The sequence below is a fragment of the Rhinichthys klamathensis genome, unplaced genomic scaffold (genome assembly GCF_029890125.1).
Source record: "Rhinichthys klamathensis goyatoka isolate OS25496 unplaced genomic scaffold, OSU_Roscu_1.1 h1tg000068l_1, whole genome shotgun sequence".
Taxonomy (NCBI): domain Eukaryota; kingdom Metazoa; phylum Chordata; class Actinopteri; order Cypriniformes; family Leuciscidae; genus Rhinichthys; species Rhinichthys klamathensis.
In genome coordinates this window covers 6,784,396-6,802,436 of record NW_026606611.1, presented here as the reverse complement: position 1 = coordinate 6,802,436, position 18,041 = coordinate 6,784,396, and the positions used below count along the sequence as shown (strand labels likewise).

Sequence of the window (18,041 nt, the reverse complement as noted above, 5' to 3'; positions counted from 1 at the left end):
ACCTACTTTTCTAGATCCAATCAGGTGCTAGTTGGGAAAAAAGCCACGCCCACTATTTTGCCTCATTTAGTATTCCGTTTCTCTCGGAAATACGTCACAACACTGGAGAAAAATCGTTTGCAACTTCCGGTTCACAGGGACTTTAAAGTTAGACAATCAACCTTCTTAGCATTCCTCAATTAATTAATGATAAACAATATAACAAGAAATTATAAAGGAATGCCTGAATGCCTTGCACGACCCCAAGGTGTGTATATTTTTTCTGCACAACAATAATTGAATCTTTGATGACTGAATAAGTGCAATTCACCTTTATTCCACAGGGTGGTAATGTCTGATACACAATGATGAAGTGACGTTTCACTCATAGTTACCGCAGTCAATGAAACAAAAGAACAGGGAGTATCATCAGCAAAACTTGAAATGGCTCAGTGATTTACTGCAGAGCAAGAACTGAACACAATCAAATATTAGTGTCACTGTCACTTGATGGTGGATCTGGTGAAGAAGCCGTCAGCGATCAAAATATTGATTTTGAAGGTGTTGAAAATGATAGTTTTGAGAATATGTTTGAGATCACGAAAATGAGCCACATGCTGAATGGGAAACGAGTTCTGACGAGGACAGTGATGATGGTATAAAACACCTGCTCAAACTGAACCCTTAAAATCTCCAAAAGGTAACAAATTCAGCTTTTTTTATTCTTCTGTAACTGCTACTCTAATATCAGGAGAGTTTTATATTATCGCGACAGCCATAGATCCATCCATGTTAGATATAGATCCAGGTCACTAAAGACCCAAATATGTTTTTTTTCCGAAATATTAATGCATTTAAGGGTTTAAAAAAGAAAAGAATAGAAGGTTATGTCAACAAACCATGTACAATGTCTGAGGAACGGCAGTAAAGTATTTGAGTAAATGTAATTAGTTACTGTATAAGGTATTTTTGGCTACTTGGTAGTTTTACTGAGTATCCAAGATATTAGCAACTTTTACTCCCAAATTTACTAAGTTTTTGAACAAGTATATGTACTCTTTACTCCATACATTTGTGATGAGTAATGCAATTACTCGTTACATTTTGCATAGCGCCTAACTTTTTCTGCAGTGGTTTATTTCTGCTACAAAGGCGATATTGCCATCTACAAGGTATTTAAGGTACTATAACTTGCGCGTTTTGCCATTACTCACAAACTTGTCAACAAGACTACTTTACGAATGTGAGTGAATTAGCAGGTAGTTGCTGAATCGCAGGTGTTTCATATATGAGATGAGGACGTGACTGCAGCAGGTGATGAGGCCAAAACCATACCGCCAGTGCAAGTAGGTCTTTGACTTTTTTAGGCTTTAATTATAATTAAAGTCCCTGTAAAGTCAAAATTAAGTATGTGTTTTGAGTTTGTCACACCACAGAAAAATTTGTTATTAGTCACCCAGCCAAATTTGAATGATAAAAAAAGTCAGCAAGTACATAAAATAAGCTTTCAAAATCTTGAAAAAATGAGCAGTAATCTCTGCTCTCAAACGCTGGGGGCGTGTCCGCTGGCTGCGCTGAAACCACGCCCACTCGCGGGAAAGCTGCCGTCCAGTGTTGCCAACTTAGCGACTTAGACCCCTTTTGACATTTTTTTTAAAAAGCGACTAGCGACATATCTAGCGACTTTTCACACAAACCTCAGTAATCTCCAGATGTTGCCAGTACTGTCGTGCGAGCGCGAGGTCTTGCCTTCTCCCGGCCGTCTCTCTCTCTCTAACGGCGTCTACCTTGTTCAGTGAATGGCTGAGACGAGCAGCAGCACATTCATGTGTTGAGCTCGCGCCAGTTTTTTTTTTTTTTTTTTTTTCACGGACTTGTCACTTATCAGCTTCTCTTTTGTTTTATTTTTAAAGAGTTTTGTTTGACCATTTTAATTCCGTTCTTTTCTTGTGCTTATTACTTGTAATACTCACTATCACAGAGCTTTCACCCATTTCCCGAACTCTCTCAATTCAGATAATTTTACACATATAAAAAAATTCAGTCATTCACTAGCCTATATCATAGTTAGCCTACTTGTTCTACTGTCTGACAAAAATAATATAGGTAATGAGAACAGCTTTATTGGACATTCATATTATATTATATTAAAATACAGAATGTGAGCATGAATTTAGAGAGAAAACACATTAGGCATGGCAGAATGCAAGTACGACGCGATGACGTCATGAATATGCTAATTAGCGTACGACGTCATCTAGCGACATTTAGCGACTTTTAGGGAAGGCGTTAGCTACTTTCCTTAGAAAATAGTTGGCAACAGTGCTGCCGTCGACTCGCCACACTCAACTCTACAGCCGGAATGGATGCTCGCACGGTGGGCACGCACTGCCGATGATGGCACCAGTTGTCGGCGCGACGGGAGGATGAAGGCTGAGGCGGGAGTCGGTTCGGCCCCATTCACCAGTAACAGCGGATTATCAGTGAATCCCAGACAGTTATCTCCGACGAAAGTTTATAAAACTATCCCGTGTAAAATGATCACTTACAGAGGCGGGTTTTGGCGGTGATCCTCAGCTCTCCATCAAGGTTGGATCTTCACAAAATTAATCCACGTCTTCTTGATGTAATCGTTTTTCGGAAATTTAAACAAGGACACCGATCTGTTTTGTACGTGATCCGGTGATCGCATCCAGGTAGTACGCATTTCCGTGACGAAGGCATAGCTAGTAGCTAGCAATCTGTAGGCTGTGTTACGAATAGTACTGACAGTAACTCGCGATTGAGCGGCACACTGATGTGAATCTGCTCTATAATATTGTTAGGAGCGGCCAGCCTCAGGGGCTCCAGTGCGTCATTAAGTAGGGGCGTGTCCAGGAGCTCAGGGGCTCCAGTGCGTCATCGAGCCCGGTTTTAGCCCCGCCCATAAAATCCGTAAAATAGCAATGGTGAAAAACTGTTTAACGGTCTAACTCCACAATTCAGTACTTCACAGTTCACAGTCTTTGTAATATGTTTTAGCAATACATTTCTAACATTTATAAAGTGTTTAGATTTTTTTTTTGAAATTGCCTTTACAGGGACTTTAACATTATTTTATTCATCAGTCATTTTGAAGAGACCTTTTTGAAGGATATTGATGCCCTTTTTGAGCACTTGAGCTTAACTTGAGAGTGTTTGTATACGTTCTTGTTTTTCACTGGCATGTCTCTTAGGTGTTGAGCCTACAATCAGTATGAGTAAAATACTTAAGTAGCTTACTGTTAAAATCAGATAAAGGACTTTTACTCCAGGTGTATTGAAATTGATGACTAACTTGTAATGGAGTCATTTTCGCTGTAAGGTTTCTGTACTTTTACTTGACTATGGTTTTCAGATAGGTACTCTTTACACTATTAGGAACAGTTATTTACATGGTTAACTTTGATACTCTAAGTTACCTCTTTCTGTTGATTTCTCAGTTTTGAATATGCCTCTGAGGTGGCAGTAACACAGACTGTAATGAACCTTCACAGCTTTGCATTCTGGATGCCAACCATAAGGATTTAGTTTTGTCAACTCACCAATAGTCTTAAATAGAGCAGTTTGGAGATGTGTATTTTGTTTTTGGAAACACATGCTCTTTATTTGCGCCAATATGTGTTTTTTTTTCCCTGCATTTTTAACTCACAATAAGGCCTTTATTTGTGTATCATAGTGACAGAAGAAAAGCTTCTAAAAAAGGCTGGTTTAAATTCCCTAGAGCATATTGAGCATGTGCTTATGATTAACTTTTGATTTTTGATTTCTTTAAACATTGCTTCAAGAATATAACATTTGTTCTGCGTGTGTATTTTTGTTTTTAATTCCAAATGTATTTTCTTGCATCCACGTTTGGTGTTTTAATAGAAAGAATATGGAGCAAGTTAACTGGTAGCGCATATTAGGTAGGCTATATTATTTCCCTTCAAGTATGAATACTTATATAAATGAAATGCTCAAAATAGATAAATAAAACAAACACAATCACATCAGTATCTCAGTGTCATTGCTTTTATTCTTTGCAGTAAATTTGAATTCAATTGCTTTGCCTTTCATTTTGGCTATAATAATGTCACTGGCTTTCCAAGAAATAAATATGAAAAAGCAAATAAATTGATATTGGCTTATTACAGTCTAATGTGATATTAGATGATGAAGAAGATAAAGGTGCCCTGTTTTATATGGATTCCTGTAAAGGCTGTGCTTGCCCGTGGCCATCTTCTTACCGCCAGCAAATTAAGAGACTGCCAAAAGGTCACCTTACATACCAATATCAGCCCCAAAGAGACAGAGGTTCCCCTCTTTTGAACAAGAAAATCTACATAGTGTTCCCAGATCTGCCTGGTTAAAGCTACTTGATCCACATCCTCCTCCTCCGTCTAAATTGGGCCAGTGGGTCGAAAGCAGTGGAGCCTTGCGAAAAAGAATCACTAGTTTGCATGACAGTGGGCAGTCTCTATCAATCAGAAACACAATGCTTAGAGGGAGAAACCGAGGCTGGAATATTCAGACACATTCTCCTGGCAGAGCAGCCGAGTATAACCGGTGTCTCAAGAATTGATGGGAACAGTTTTATTAAAATGGATCAAATGATACTTTCCCATTCTTGCTGACAGTCATCTCATAACTTTGTTTATTTGATTTTCTTTATTCCTCCAAATTATACTTGGCAAAATAATAACTTTGGCATCAGCACAGTACACTCTAAAAAAGTGTGTTTCAGGTAATCGAAAAATGTGCTTCATGTGCTAAAAAATGTAAGGCAGTGCTATTTTAGTATCTTCTAAATATTTTAGTATTTTAATTTTTAATTTTGAAATAAAATAAGTCTAATTTTTTTTATATATATATACTGTTTTCAGTTAATGTTCATTTTATTTGTCATGTAACGAAAATGTTTTTTTTTTTTATCGTTTCAGTTTTAGTTTTGTTTAGTTTTAGTTTTTTTTATAAAAATAACCCTGCTTTAAAGTGACAATGTCTTGTTTTCTGTTTTTACGATGATTAAGATATTATAAAATGATCAAATATGTGTTTCGTTCAATAACACTTACAGCTGCCATCCTGATGCACAGGAACAAATATTTAAAATGAAGTCTCCTGTTCCTGGCTGAAAGCCTAAAGCCATTGCCTGCTCAGCTTGAATGCGTTGTGTTTGTGTGTGTGTATTTTAGCAGACCCAACGCCGCGTGACCTTTCACCTCCCGGACGGCTCTCAGGAGAGCTGCAGTGACAGCGGGCTTGGAGAGCAGGAGCCCAACAGCGGTGCCAGCACCACCCAGCCTCTGCCCTTGGGCTTCCCTCAGGAAGAGTACTATGAACAGACCTCACCGAACAGCCGCACCGAGGGTGACGGCAACTCCGACCCCGAGTCCAGTAAGTACTGACCGCTGTCCTTTACCAGCACTTTTTCAGCAGCTGAGCAGGCAAAAGGAAGAGGAGGTCACTGTACTGCGAATGGCCTCCAAGGTTGATGAATTGCTAAGCAATGTTTTTAGCATGTTTTTTTAATTCTTCATCTATGAACACATTCAGATGGTTGTCACATATTTCTCAGGCCTGTACACTAGTTCAAATGTTTGAGTTCGGTCATTTTTTTTTATGTAAAAAAAAAAAAAGAAAGTAAAAAGTCTCTTATGCTCACCAAGGCTGAATTTATTTGATCACAATTAAAATTACTGTTTTTATTTGAACATATTTTAAAATGTAATGTTTTCCTGTGATGGCGAATCTGTATTTTCAAAATCATTACTCCAGTCTTCAGTGTCTATTTAAGACAGTGTTCATGATCCTTCAGAAATCATTCTGATATGATGATTTGATACTCGAGAAACATTTCTTACTTTTATCTTACTTCTTACATTAAGTTAACATTTTCTTACTTCTTAAGTTTGACAACAATGGTCTGCTTAATATTTTTGTGGAAACTGTTCCTGTTTTTCATTTGATGAATAGAAAGTTTAAATGTTCAAGATATACAGTAGTCAACATTTAAAGTGGATCAAAACCTTTCAAAGCTATACATGAATTTTGTCTTAGGACAACTTTGATTAACTTTTTTGATGCATTTCAAATGTTGACTACTGTATTTGAAAACTTTTGTAACATTATAGATTTCTTTACTCTCATTTTTGATCAGTTTAATGCCTCCTTGCCTCCTTACTGACCTCAAACGTTTGAACTAGTGTATATGTATGAATGCATGTAAACATATAAAATATATACCCGTATAATATATCTCCATATATCTGACTGTTTTATCACTTTTCTTTTTTTTAACTCAAAAACAAGACAGAAAAATAACATAGCCGCTATGAACCTGAACTCTCCATTTAAGTTCTTATCTTGCGTATGAATCAGTACGAGTTTTGAGTTCCATACTTCAAATCAATTGACATCTATTCCGGTTCAAATCTGACCATTCATTTATATCTATTTATATCCAAGAAATCTCTATTTTTCGCCAACGTTTATTTTTTTCTGTCTTCTCTGAGGATTGGTTTTCCATCTGCACTGGTGCAAGAATAGAAATGTGTATGTTTATAGGGCACATTGCTGCTAAGTGAACATTATGCTGCCCTCTGCAGTAGTGCTTTGCAGAGCAAATAATGCATGTTTAGGGAGGGTGTTTATTTGCTCAAGTTGTTATTGTTTAATGAGGCGCAAAAGAGCTGGTTAGTATTTACTGCTGGGCTACTGTCTATATCGCACGGCCATTAGTATGACCGACTGCTCTTTGTGAATGTAAGCTCGGTAGATCTTCTTCATCATGCAGCATATAAAGTGGTCTTTGTGTTTGATTCTTGCCGTAACCCTGGGATGTAAAGGCCTTGTGTCTCAGAAAAAACGTAGGACGGTCCAGTGCGGCTGGTGGATCCTTTGATTCCAGGGTTCATTTCAGCATCATCATCAGGAAACTGTGGGGAGACTGTGATCAACACAAATCTCTTCATCTCTTTCTGGCTTACACATCAATAAAATCAGTGGATTTCCATAACTTTATTCATGTTTTTTGAGGCAACACAAGTTTGAAGAAAAAAAAGCACAGGAGTGAAATGGCTTGCATACACCTGCAGGTATCCTCTCTGTCTGGTCCATAAATGAGACGATAGCATCTCTGACTGATACACACATGTCTTTGCATTGTGCACTGCAGCAGAGCTGTGACACTCACAGTGTTGTGTAAGAATGAATGCATTTCTTCAGCTTTCTTCACCCTGCCAAGCTATTTACATACACATGATGGCCAGTCTTTGCTCTTAGATTAGCTGTTGTTGAACCGGCCTGCTGTCTATGATAATGCAACATGTTCTCCCAAACTGGGCTGTATCCATGCATTTATATCCCTGTTTTTCATATTAATGTGTACGTCTAATGAACTGTACATATACTATCGTCATTCTATGCATGGCACCCATTTTTACACACACACACACGCGCGCGCGCGCACACACGTACACAGGCACACGCACACCCACACACACACACACACACACACACACACAGTAGCTTGAGTATAGCTTGACTATATACGTATAGAGTCAAGCTACTCTTTAGCAACTGGCAAAAGGTAGCTAGCTACATTAAATTAAATAAGGAGGTGTTTACATAATTATTTAATTATCTGATTATATTAATGTTTAAATGAGCATTATTTCTCTGAAACAATAAGGTTATTAGAGTGACAGAATTAAAATAATTACATGTAAATTTGCACTAAACAGTAAGCTAATAAAACTTAACTCTTTATTTATACAAGTGAATTAAAAACATGGTGATAAAAAGCAGTATTTACAAACTAAATATTTATTGCACTGCAAAAATGAAGATGTGAAATGGCTTGTAGGAGATTTAAGAACAACACTGAGTGATGATTCAACTGAATCACTGAATTGATTTTGAGTCAGTTCAATAAAATGAACTGTCCAGATGAACCTGAATCCAGATGAACCTGAATCCAAAAAAGTGATTTCAAGGGTTGGTTCTAGCCTGACTGCGTCAGACTTCGTACTTCCGCTCTATTTCAGTTCGCTTCTGTACTCAGTCTGAGACATTGACATGTCTCCAGAGCCCGTCTAACGGAGAGCCTTGGCACTTCCTATTAGCCCCGTTGTGTATCATATTGGTTGCAGTTCCATTAGAATTCCACTGGAGGTGATCGCGGGCGAGTGCAGAATGAATGGGAGTCTATGGAGCTAAACGGCTAAATGTATCTCTTTCTCCTGCTTGTCGTTGAATCAACATCGATTTTATTGTTGATTCAGCAAATTCAATATAGATTTTAGGCCAAAAGTCGAATGAATGAGTACTTATGTCCTTTCGATTTCTTACAGGTTAGGCCGTTGTTGGCCGGAACACGCTAGCATTCTGCTATTATGTGACGTCATCACATTTTTGAACGGATTTTTAGAACAGATAAGTGAACTTAAAAATGCAATTTTTCAGCTGAGTGTATTATCTTAGCCCTCCCTTTTGAATGCAACTTTCAAATTACTTGACAAAAAATTACATCCTGAGAAAAGTGGATTTCTGGGGGTGAAACCCCATAGACTCCCATTCATTCTGCACTCGCCTGCGAGCCCCCCCGCATGGACAGAGACGTGTTACTGCAGCCAGTCCAGAAACCGGAAGTAACTAGACACTGCCAATTCTATTCAATACGCTGATTTCACGCAGCCACCATTTTGAAATGGCTCCGGTGGGAAGAAAACCGGAAGTGTCGCCTTTAATCATAGGAGAGTCGCGAATGCGATGGCATATTGTTGTGTTTAATATAGAAATGAGTTATTCTAAAAATGTACATACATTTCTTTCATACTTTAGACTATATACAGTGAAATTCATTTATAAATATTTTTTTTTATATATATATATATAATTCAGAACGTAAAAAAAGAAACAGGAAGGAACTATAGACATATCCTATATTGGATTTAACATCCAATAGTGTAAATCGCGGCAGCAGCTTCAGGTTGGTAATCCAATGCATTGTTGTCTATCTGTACTTCCGGGGTTCTTCCCACCGGAGCCTCGCTTTCGATTTCAAAATGGCGGCTGTGTGAAATCAGCATATTAGACATTCTCTGATGTCTCTCAGTTTTCCTCCGGCCTGAAAGCAGCCGGCCAATCAACGAACAGAGGGCGGGCTGAGAGCCGTGACGTAGACGCTAAGCACCGAGTTTAAGATTGAATTTTAGGTTAGGGAAATCGAAAACGACCACGGATATGGAGACACGGGATGCAATTCGCTCTGTTGTGGAGAATATTCCCGGCATTTGCAAAGTGAAGCCCAAACAAGAAGAGTGTTCGTTAAACATTTTGAATGGAGGTGATGTTGTGGCCCTACTCCCGACAGGTTTTGGGAAAAGTTTAATTTATCAACTATTACCGATCGTAAGCGATAAACTGGATAATATATATATATATATATATATATATATGGATAATATATATATATATATATATATATATATATTTATTTATTTATTTATTTTTACATGGGCTTTTTTGAGTTTTACTTACTCCCAAAAGTTGAGATAACTTTCCAATTCAAATCAATTGGACAAATACAGTAAATGAAGTTTAGGTTAAGAAAATGTTTTCTGTGCATAATACTTTTTGATCATCCTTGAAACACAATGAAGATGTATCTCCCTCCATTGAAAGCCATTGCACATTCATGCTTCAAAAAGTTTATTAAGAAATCATAAAATATATCCATATGAATCAAGCTGTTTAGTCCAAGTCTTTTGAAAAGACACCATTGGTGATTCAATTAAGATTTAATTTAGGCTTTTATTTGCATATAAACATTGATCAACACAAATAAATAGAGCATATTAAATATTGTCAACAGGAGCTCAAACATACCTTGTTGATTTGTGAGAACCAATTATGTTTGTTTTTGCGCATCAAGCAAGCAAGTTTGAGCTTCTGTACCTTACGTGATGTTCTCTATGTATGTGTGTTGATCAGAAAAATCTCAAGTTGCGTCAGAGCCGATAGCTCGGGTTTGGAACTACACAAGGGTGAATAGTTAATGACAGATTTTTCATTTTTGGATATTAAAAGTTCTATTAAACTAACCCTTTAATAGAGACATATTCTTGTAAAACATTGATTATTGCCTCATTTGCCAAGTGCAAAATATTATGACATCAAAATAGCATTTTGTCACACCACATCACTACTTATTGGAAAATATCATTTTTAGTTAGTTACTCCCTAACTTGGTAGTTAGCCTGCAAAATAACTTGGTGTCCCTAAGTAATACTTTTTTGATGTTCAAAGATGTTATAGTATAAGATGTAATATGTAGGCTTGTATACAACAGTCCACAAATGAATAATTTCATATATGACCTCTTTTACTATTTATTTCATACACTGAGAGATAACAACAGGCTGGATAATGGGCTGCTTCTGTGCATATCATCCTGTAGAAAGGAACAAACTAACACTAGCAGTGATTTGCATATGCTAAGTGATTGCTCTGTGGCTCATTAATATTCTGCAATGGATGCATCTTCGACTTCATAAAATCAGCCTTGTAAATGGGAGCACGACGTTCGTGTCATTTGGGAACTGGGTTAATTGGCAAAGTGGACATTCCTTTTTTTTTTTTTTTTTTTTCTATCTGGAGGCTAAATTGCTGCCAGGTAATTCATTTACAACAGACAGCAAATGATACCAAGAAATACAAGAGGGAATTCTGAAGTCAATATTCTTATCGCACTGTTTCTTTTCACTTCAACTTCATCCGTTCAAGCAAACCATTCTTTGCGCAAAAAATCGATCATTTATTCTATTGTCAAAGCACGAGCTGAAAAACCTGAAAGCTTCCAAACTGACAGTCTCATCATGAATAAACATGAGCAATCCAACGTTGCTTAAAATAAAAAATACATCATGAACTTTTATCCCAAGATTATTTGCTGTTGATAACAAAATCATATCATTTATATATAATCAGCAGAAGAGTGGTGCGGAGGGTCGAGATGGCGTAAAGCAGAAGAGAAAAGGCTGACGCCGTCCCCTCGAGCATGGCGGGACCCCCAGCGTGCTCTCGACGAGGAAAGAAGCCAACTGTCTCATTCGGTCCCCGTTTCTTAGCCCAAAAGTTCACTGATAAAAGCTGATGCCGTGGTTAAGAGTTCAAAAAGAGAGATAGATCCCCTCTCTGTTGACAGACTCTGAGACTGTGAGAGGAGTGCATCGGAGGCGTAGGGAGCCCAAGACGGATTAGATATGGTTTTATCAATGAGCAGCAGGCAGCTGTAGCTGTGGCAATCGCTTATCTTGTCGTCTCAATTTGAAAAGAGTGAGAACAAGAGAGAGAGAGAGAGAGAGAGCAAGACGAAGGGGGATTGAGAGAAAGAACAGAGTACCGGTGGCAGACCCAGGGAAATAGGTGACGTGAAGCAGGTTTACGCGCGAAAAGGTGGCGTGACACGGTCTCGCGTGTCATCTCGGCTTGAGTAATAACAGGTGGAAAAGCAGAGGATACGGCCACCTTATGACAATGTATTTCTCCGCTCCTTTTTTAAAACAGCATCTTTATTAGACCGCCCGCTTTCGAAATAAAGTTCATGTGACATTTATGTTACTGTTATTTATGAGGCAGGAGGCAATTCGTTTTATGGCTCCTTTTTGCTTTGCCTCCTCAGGCTCTCTTTATCAGACGGTCACCAGTGTAGTTTGCTCATTTTCGCCACACTGTGCTCTGAGCGGCTCAAATTTGCCACGGCCTCTGGCCGGTTGGCTAAAAACTCGTTTCTGCTGTTCGCCGAATTAGCATGGATGTTGTTGTCTCTCTGCCACCACCCTTTGCTTCCCTCCTCCCGAACAGCTGGCAGAGGGAAAAGGGAACTTCTCATACAATTAACATTTTTTAAATCTTCACTGTCCCTTCAGGCGGCCAAACCTTTGTACTTAACATCAAACAGTATTATGCATTAAAGTGTATGTTCGTGATCAGCGCCGCCGTCGAATCCAGGTGGTTACGTCTTTGTCAAGCAAACAAACTCAGGAAATTTGATCATAAATTCTTTTTTTCTGGTTGTGAATGGATTGTTTGGAAATATGATGGGTAATATACAATTATATTATCTTGCCTTGCTGAGTCTTTGAAAGAGGTGAAAACAAAGCTAATTTGCCGTAATGGTGTGCTTCATAATTGCATGAGTCACATTGTTTCCTTCCAAATAAGTCAGATTAATTACATACGGGTTATTTATAGATATATACTCATGCAGCATTGTGGTGTGTGTTGATGTACGTCTTTAAGAACCCTCACAGACGTTTTACTTTTGGAAAACTGGTAGCAATTGCATTATGTGTTGTATGGCCACCAAATGACTATAAGAGCAGCCAATGAAGATGCTTGGGAACTAGCTATCGTCAATATTTTCTTTTGTATACGTTGTGCTAGCTGATATGGCCATTGTAGAAAAATGCTATTTATGGTTAGCTTCTTCTCTTCTTTAGTGCTGCCTAACGGCGTATGCGACTTCACGATGATATTGGTCTCGGTCTAGCACGGCGTGTAGAGTTTGTGCTGTTGTTAATTGTAGCCATGTTTTGATGTTACTTAGCCATGTTGTTTTTGGCCGTCCTGGTCGTTTTTTCCCTTCGATTTTTCCTTGTAGGATTTGCTTTAATAGCTGGTATTTGTGGTCGTTTCGGGCAATGTGGCCTAAGTAGTGACACTTCCTGCTAATGATGGTCTTCAGCAGTTGCCTGTCAGTGCCCATGTCCTGCAGAACTTGTGTATTGGTGGTTTTGGCTGTCCATGGGATTTTCAGCATTCTTCGATACAGCCACATTTCGAAAGCTTCGAGCTTTTTTGTTGCTGTTGTTGTTAGTGTCCACGTCTCTACTCCGTACAGCAAAATTGACCAGATGTAACATTTCAGTGTGCGCAGTTTCAGTGGTGTACTCAAGTTGCGGTCTGCAAGGAGTGTTTTCCATTTAATAAATGCTTGCCGTGCTTGTTCAATTCTGCTCTTGATTTCGACTTCATGGTTCAGCTGATCGTCAATGATTACACCAAGGTATTTGAATCGGTGTACTTGTTCCAATTTTTCGCTGCCCAGCTTGATTGTTGTTTCGCTTAAAGTTCGGCTGACCTTCATAACCTTAGTTTTCTTTTTGTTAATTCGTAGGCCCCATATTTGACTTTCTGTGGCAACTTCGTCCAAGATATGTTGTAGATCTTGTTCCGAATCGGCCAGCAGTGCAGTGTCGTCGGCATATCTGATGTTATTGATGTATTGTCCATTGACTTTAATACCAATGTTTTTGTCTGCTAGTGTTCGATCAAAAATCTGCTCCGAGTAGATGTTGAAAAGAATCGGTGACAGTGGGCAGCCTTGTCGTACACCTTTTTGTATTGGTGTTGGGTCTGTCAGTTCGTTGTCATATCGGAGTTGGGCTGTTTGCTTCCAATAAAGAGCAATGATGAAGTTGGTGTCGTTTTTATCTAGTCCCAATTCTTTTAATAGAGCTGCTAGTCGGTCGTGGTCTACTGAGTCAAAGGCTTTCTCGTAATCACGATGATGGTTAGCTATTACTAATTTATTCTGAAAGTGAAAAATGTCCAATGGTGGTTGGGCTACCAAGATCGCAAGTTTATTCTGCCCTCATGAAGCAACCCTCTACAGTACATGTACAGTACACTACCGTTGGTTGGTACTTAATTATTTTTTTTTAAAGATGTTTCTAATGCTCGCTAAGGCTGCATTTGATCGAAAATACAGTAAAAACCATAATATTGTCACTATATATCACTCCAGTCTTCAGTTGTCACATGATCTTTTAGAAATCATTATACTATGCTAATTATCTGCTCAAGAAACATTTCTTAGTAATTAGTATAATCAATTTTTTTAAACATTTAGAATATATTTGTAGAAATTGTGATCATTTTCTTTTCTTCAATGAACAGCCTTTATTTGAAATAGTTGATATTTATGTTACAAATGACTTCTGTCACTTTTGATCTATTTAATGAATCTGAATTTTGCTGAATAAAAAGTATATTATGATTATAATCATTATTATTTAAAATCGTACTTTACCTCTTTTGAAGGGTAGTGTAAAATAATACTATTTACAAAAGTTTTTTCTTTTCATATTTCTGTCTAGAACCTTTAATTTGAAGGACAAAAAAAATACTGAATAGATGTCTTAATGCCACATTCATAGATTTGCTCCTGAATGAGACTAGATTAATGAAGACATATACCTTATCAATTGCCTTCATGAAGTTCGTTTTGCTTTCGAATGTAAAGATTTTCTCATGCGTCTATAGTGCAGTCTAACAGATTTAGTCTCGGGGAGTCTCCATTTCTCCAGCTAAAAGCATGGTGCCGCCGTGTCATTAGTAAAGAGATTTCCTGATGTGAAGCATATGGCCTCATGTGACCAGCTTATGTCTTGCCTTCCTAATATATAATCTGGTATAAAAAAAATAACAAAATTCAAATAAACCAATCCATTTTATTCATTCTAAATATAATAAGATTACAGTTTTAACAACATCCATACACTTTTAGTAAGAGCTTTAATGTACAGTATATACTTTCCCTAAGTGCATTCATGGGTAATTTTTGTTATTGTTTTCCACTGCAGTGTTTAGAACAGAAACATGCATGGACTTGGTTTAGCCTAAGATATTAAACGCTCTCTCACTCTTTCACATAGGCAGAGCATAGCTGTTATTGCTGTTAGTGGTGTAAACAGATGCTGGGTTGGCCTTTTCCGATAATCTCAAGCGGAACATGTAAAACAATGTTATAAACATTGCATAAGTGATGGGATGCTGCATGTTCATTCAATCAAATCAGGCTGTCTATTATTTTATTCAGCTATCGGTAATGAATATATTACACTACATTATGTTCTCCTTTACCCTATTATAATCATCCCCCTTTTTTTTACTCCAAATTGTGACTTTTTATAGGTTCAGAGCTGTCTCACGTCCAGAAATGATTGATAATTACCAACAGGGAAAAAGGCTACAAATCTGAAACTGTTTCAATTTCTGCATATTACATCAAGGTTTAGTATAAAGAGTGACGCTGTGGATGAAAACCTGTGCTTCAGATGAAACCATATGTCAGTGACTGACTGCGAGCCTCTGGTTGATTTTGAGACGGCCTGAAAAGCAGTTTTAGCTCTTGTTCCTTTTTATTGTAATAGCAATACTCTGACTGATTTAGGCATAATATCTTAAAGTTGTAATATGACAACTGCATCAAAGCAGTGCCTGTATTTCAACCATCATAGCATGTCATCTCATCCTCGGCCCAGCATGCATGAATGCTTGAGTTTAAAAGGAATAAAAACAGACGCGAAATGAAAAGACTGAGATGAAAAAGCTTCTTCTATTTTATTTTTCTTTTTTTTCTTTTTTTGCTTGCATGTTTGTTAAAGGCCTTCCACGGGACACCAGTAATCATATTAGGACAGTCATTTGAACCAAACCATATTTGCAAAGTTGGCTTCTCTCAAACCAAACAAATATCTGATTTTTTGCTGCAGGGTTTTGAAACCTATTTCCAGCTGCTGCATTAAGCCAGAGTTAAATTAAACTAGCGCCAATATGAATCTACACATTTTACTTGTGCCAGTTTTTACCTTTTTTTCTCCCGTCTTTGCCCATTTTATGTCTGGGTCTGGTCAGGTGGGATTTGATTGGTTTCATCTGTTTATCCATCATAGCCAACAGGGATTTGGGAAAGAGTTCACTCTTTGAGCTGATATTGAGGGGAACCTGTGTTTAGTCTACTTCAAATGCCATTGATAGTTGTCTTGAGGAGACAATGTATTGATCTGGAAAGTCAAGTCAAAGCTCTAAAATCTCCTTTGTTTCCCTTGAAGAGTTAGAAATGTGTCATGCAAGAAAGCTCCAAAAACAGTGTATAAAGCAGCTGTTGTGCTACTGGGGAATAGGGCAAAAATAAATAAATAAATACATAAATAAATATACATACTTTTACAGCATTTTATTATTAATTAATTTATAAGGTTAATTTATATAATTTGAAATGTTCAAATGTTAGTGTATGTGTTCATTCGGTCTGTGTCTTCAAAATATTCTGCTAGTTTGAGTACACAGAGCAAATTTCCATAACCATTTATTGGTTTGAAATCGTCAGATTAACTTTTTAATTACAATTAATAAAGGGGATTAAATAACTGTTTAATGAGAAGAAGACACCTTTTGCCGATAAAATTTCCTGCCAAAATATTATTAGTCCAACAGTCAAGAATATGTCCTTCTGGACATTATTGGCTCATATGAAGCACTTTCTGTATGAACACAAGTACTGCATGAAAACCACCGCAGAACTCTCTGACTGGGATTTCAAAGGGTCTGACAATTAAAACAGCTATCTGGTGCTTGTTAACATGTTCAGTAAGTCTCATGTCTGATTTGGAAGATGGATCAATAGCTGTCACATTTGATTGCATCTCCGGATAAACTATTCGGAACTCTGTGGGGGAACTTCAAACACCGAGCTCAAAAGCACTTGCTAACAACTGGCTATCAAGTCGATGTGTCTCATTTTTCTGACAAGTAGTGTGATTGTGAAAATCAAAATCACCTGCCCTTGAAAAAAAATGAAGACTGAAAGAAATACAGATTTACAAACTAACAGATAATTAAATATGCATGCGCCCTCTGCAATAGGAGTAATCCACAGGCTTTCAGAATCGACAGGTTTGATAGTGGAGAATTTTCTGAAGGTTGGACCTGACTTTCAAAGTAAACTTCAACAACTAATAGGATAGCTTTTTTATAACATCTCACATAGCTGGACAAATTTGTTTAAAACATTTCTTGGCACATAACAACAGACTTTTGTGGGTATTTTTCTACACAACTCGCAGAATAAATGGATTTATCATTTGTCATCATAAATGGTAGCGTGAGAGAATGATTGACCTTTTTTAGTATTTCAAATTTTTTTTTTTTGCTTAAATATATGTATATTTCAAATTTATAGTTATTTTTAAAATATGGACTATACTTAATAATAATACTACTAATTATTATTATATAAAGATTGGTTGGTTGGTTGGTTAATTGATTGATTTTTTTTTTTTCATACAATTCCAAAAATAAAAAATAAACCAAAATGGGCCCATCAATAAAAAAATTCATAACAAAAATAATAATGGTAATTGACTAAATAATTATAGCACTGTTATAGGAAATATTCGACTTTTAGACCTAATGTTTGTTCTTATAGCATATTAAGAAATGTGATAGACCAATCATGACTGGAACACGGACTGCAAAGGCACTTCTGTTCATGACACTTTGAGGCTTCATCATCTAAATGTCATTTTGATTAGGTTTCTCCCAAATGGCATGATTTCAGTGGCCACTTTCATGTATGGTTGCCAGAGAAATATGTAGAGCAGCTCATTATCAAAGCATTAAAATGCCAGGATATATGTCTTGGATACACATCAATTTTTCATGGTCTTGATTCACTTTGTGAACAGAACCAGAACTGCAGACTCCAGTTCCATCAATCAAATGCATTTTGTTAGAAGTCTATCATCCTTCAGAAACACTCACCTCCTTGACGTGTACAGAATCCAGCCTGCTCAATTCGACATACAAGGGATATTACGAACAGCCAAACCTGCTTCCCCATTCAGGGGCAGCAGGAAAACACAGAAAGCCACTGAAAAATGTATATATTGATGATTTATTAATGCCATTTGTTATAGATAGCTTTGACAAGAATGTTGGTCTCTTATACAAACAGTACATCCTAAAAACCTTTGGATTGGTTCTTAAAAAAAAACTGTAGAATGGAATAGTCTAGTGCATTTTATTCAGACTAAATATACACTGATGAGCCAAAACATTATGACCAGTCACGGTTGAAGTGAATATTGTTGATCATTGCACTCCTGCGTATGGTGCTACGTATCCGCAGACCGATCAGAATACCTATGATGACCCCTGTCCACCGCTGAATACTCCTACAATGGGCAGACAAGCATCGGAACTGGACCTTG

The 18,041-nt window shown here is 37.4% G+C and overlaps 1 protein-coding gene across 3 annotated transcripts in view; it reads left to right on the top strand.

The window, feature by feature from the left end:
• pcdh11 (protocadherin 11) overlaps positions 1-18,041 on the top strand; it is a 215,139-nt gene that overhangs the window by 119,671 nt on the left and 77,427 nt on the right. For 2 of the 3 annotated variants that reach the window (XM_056250364.1, XM_056250363.1), the window contains exon 5: positions 5,175-5,376. In XM_056250364.1, the coding sequence (XP_056106339.1) occupies positions 5,175-5,376 (202 nt within the window). The remainder of the gene's footprint in view (positions 1-5,174; positions 5,377-18,041) is intronic. The other variant, XM_056250365.1, reaches the window with a different exon arrangement.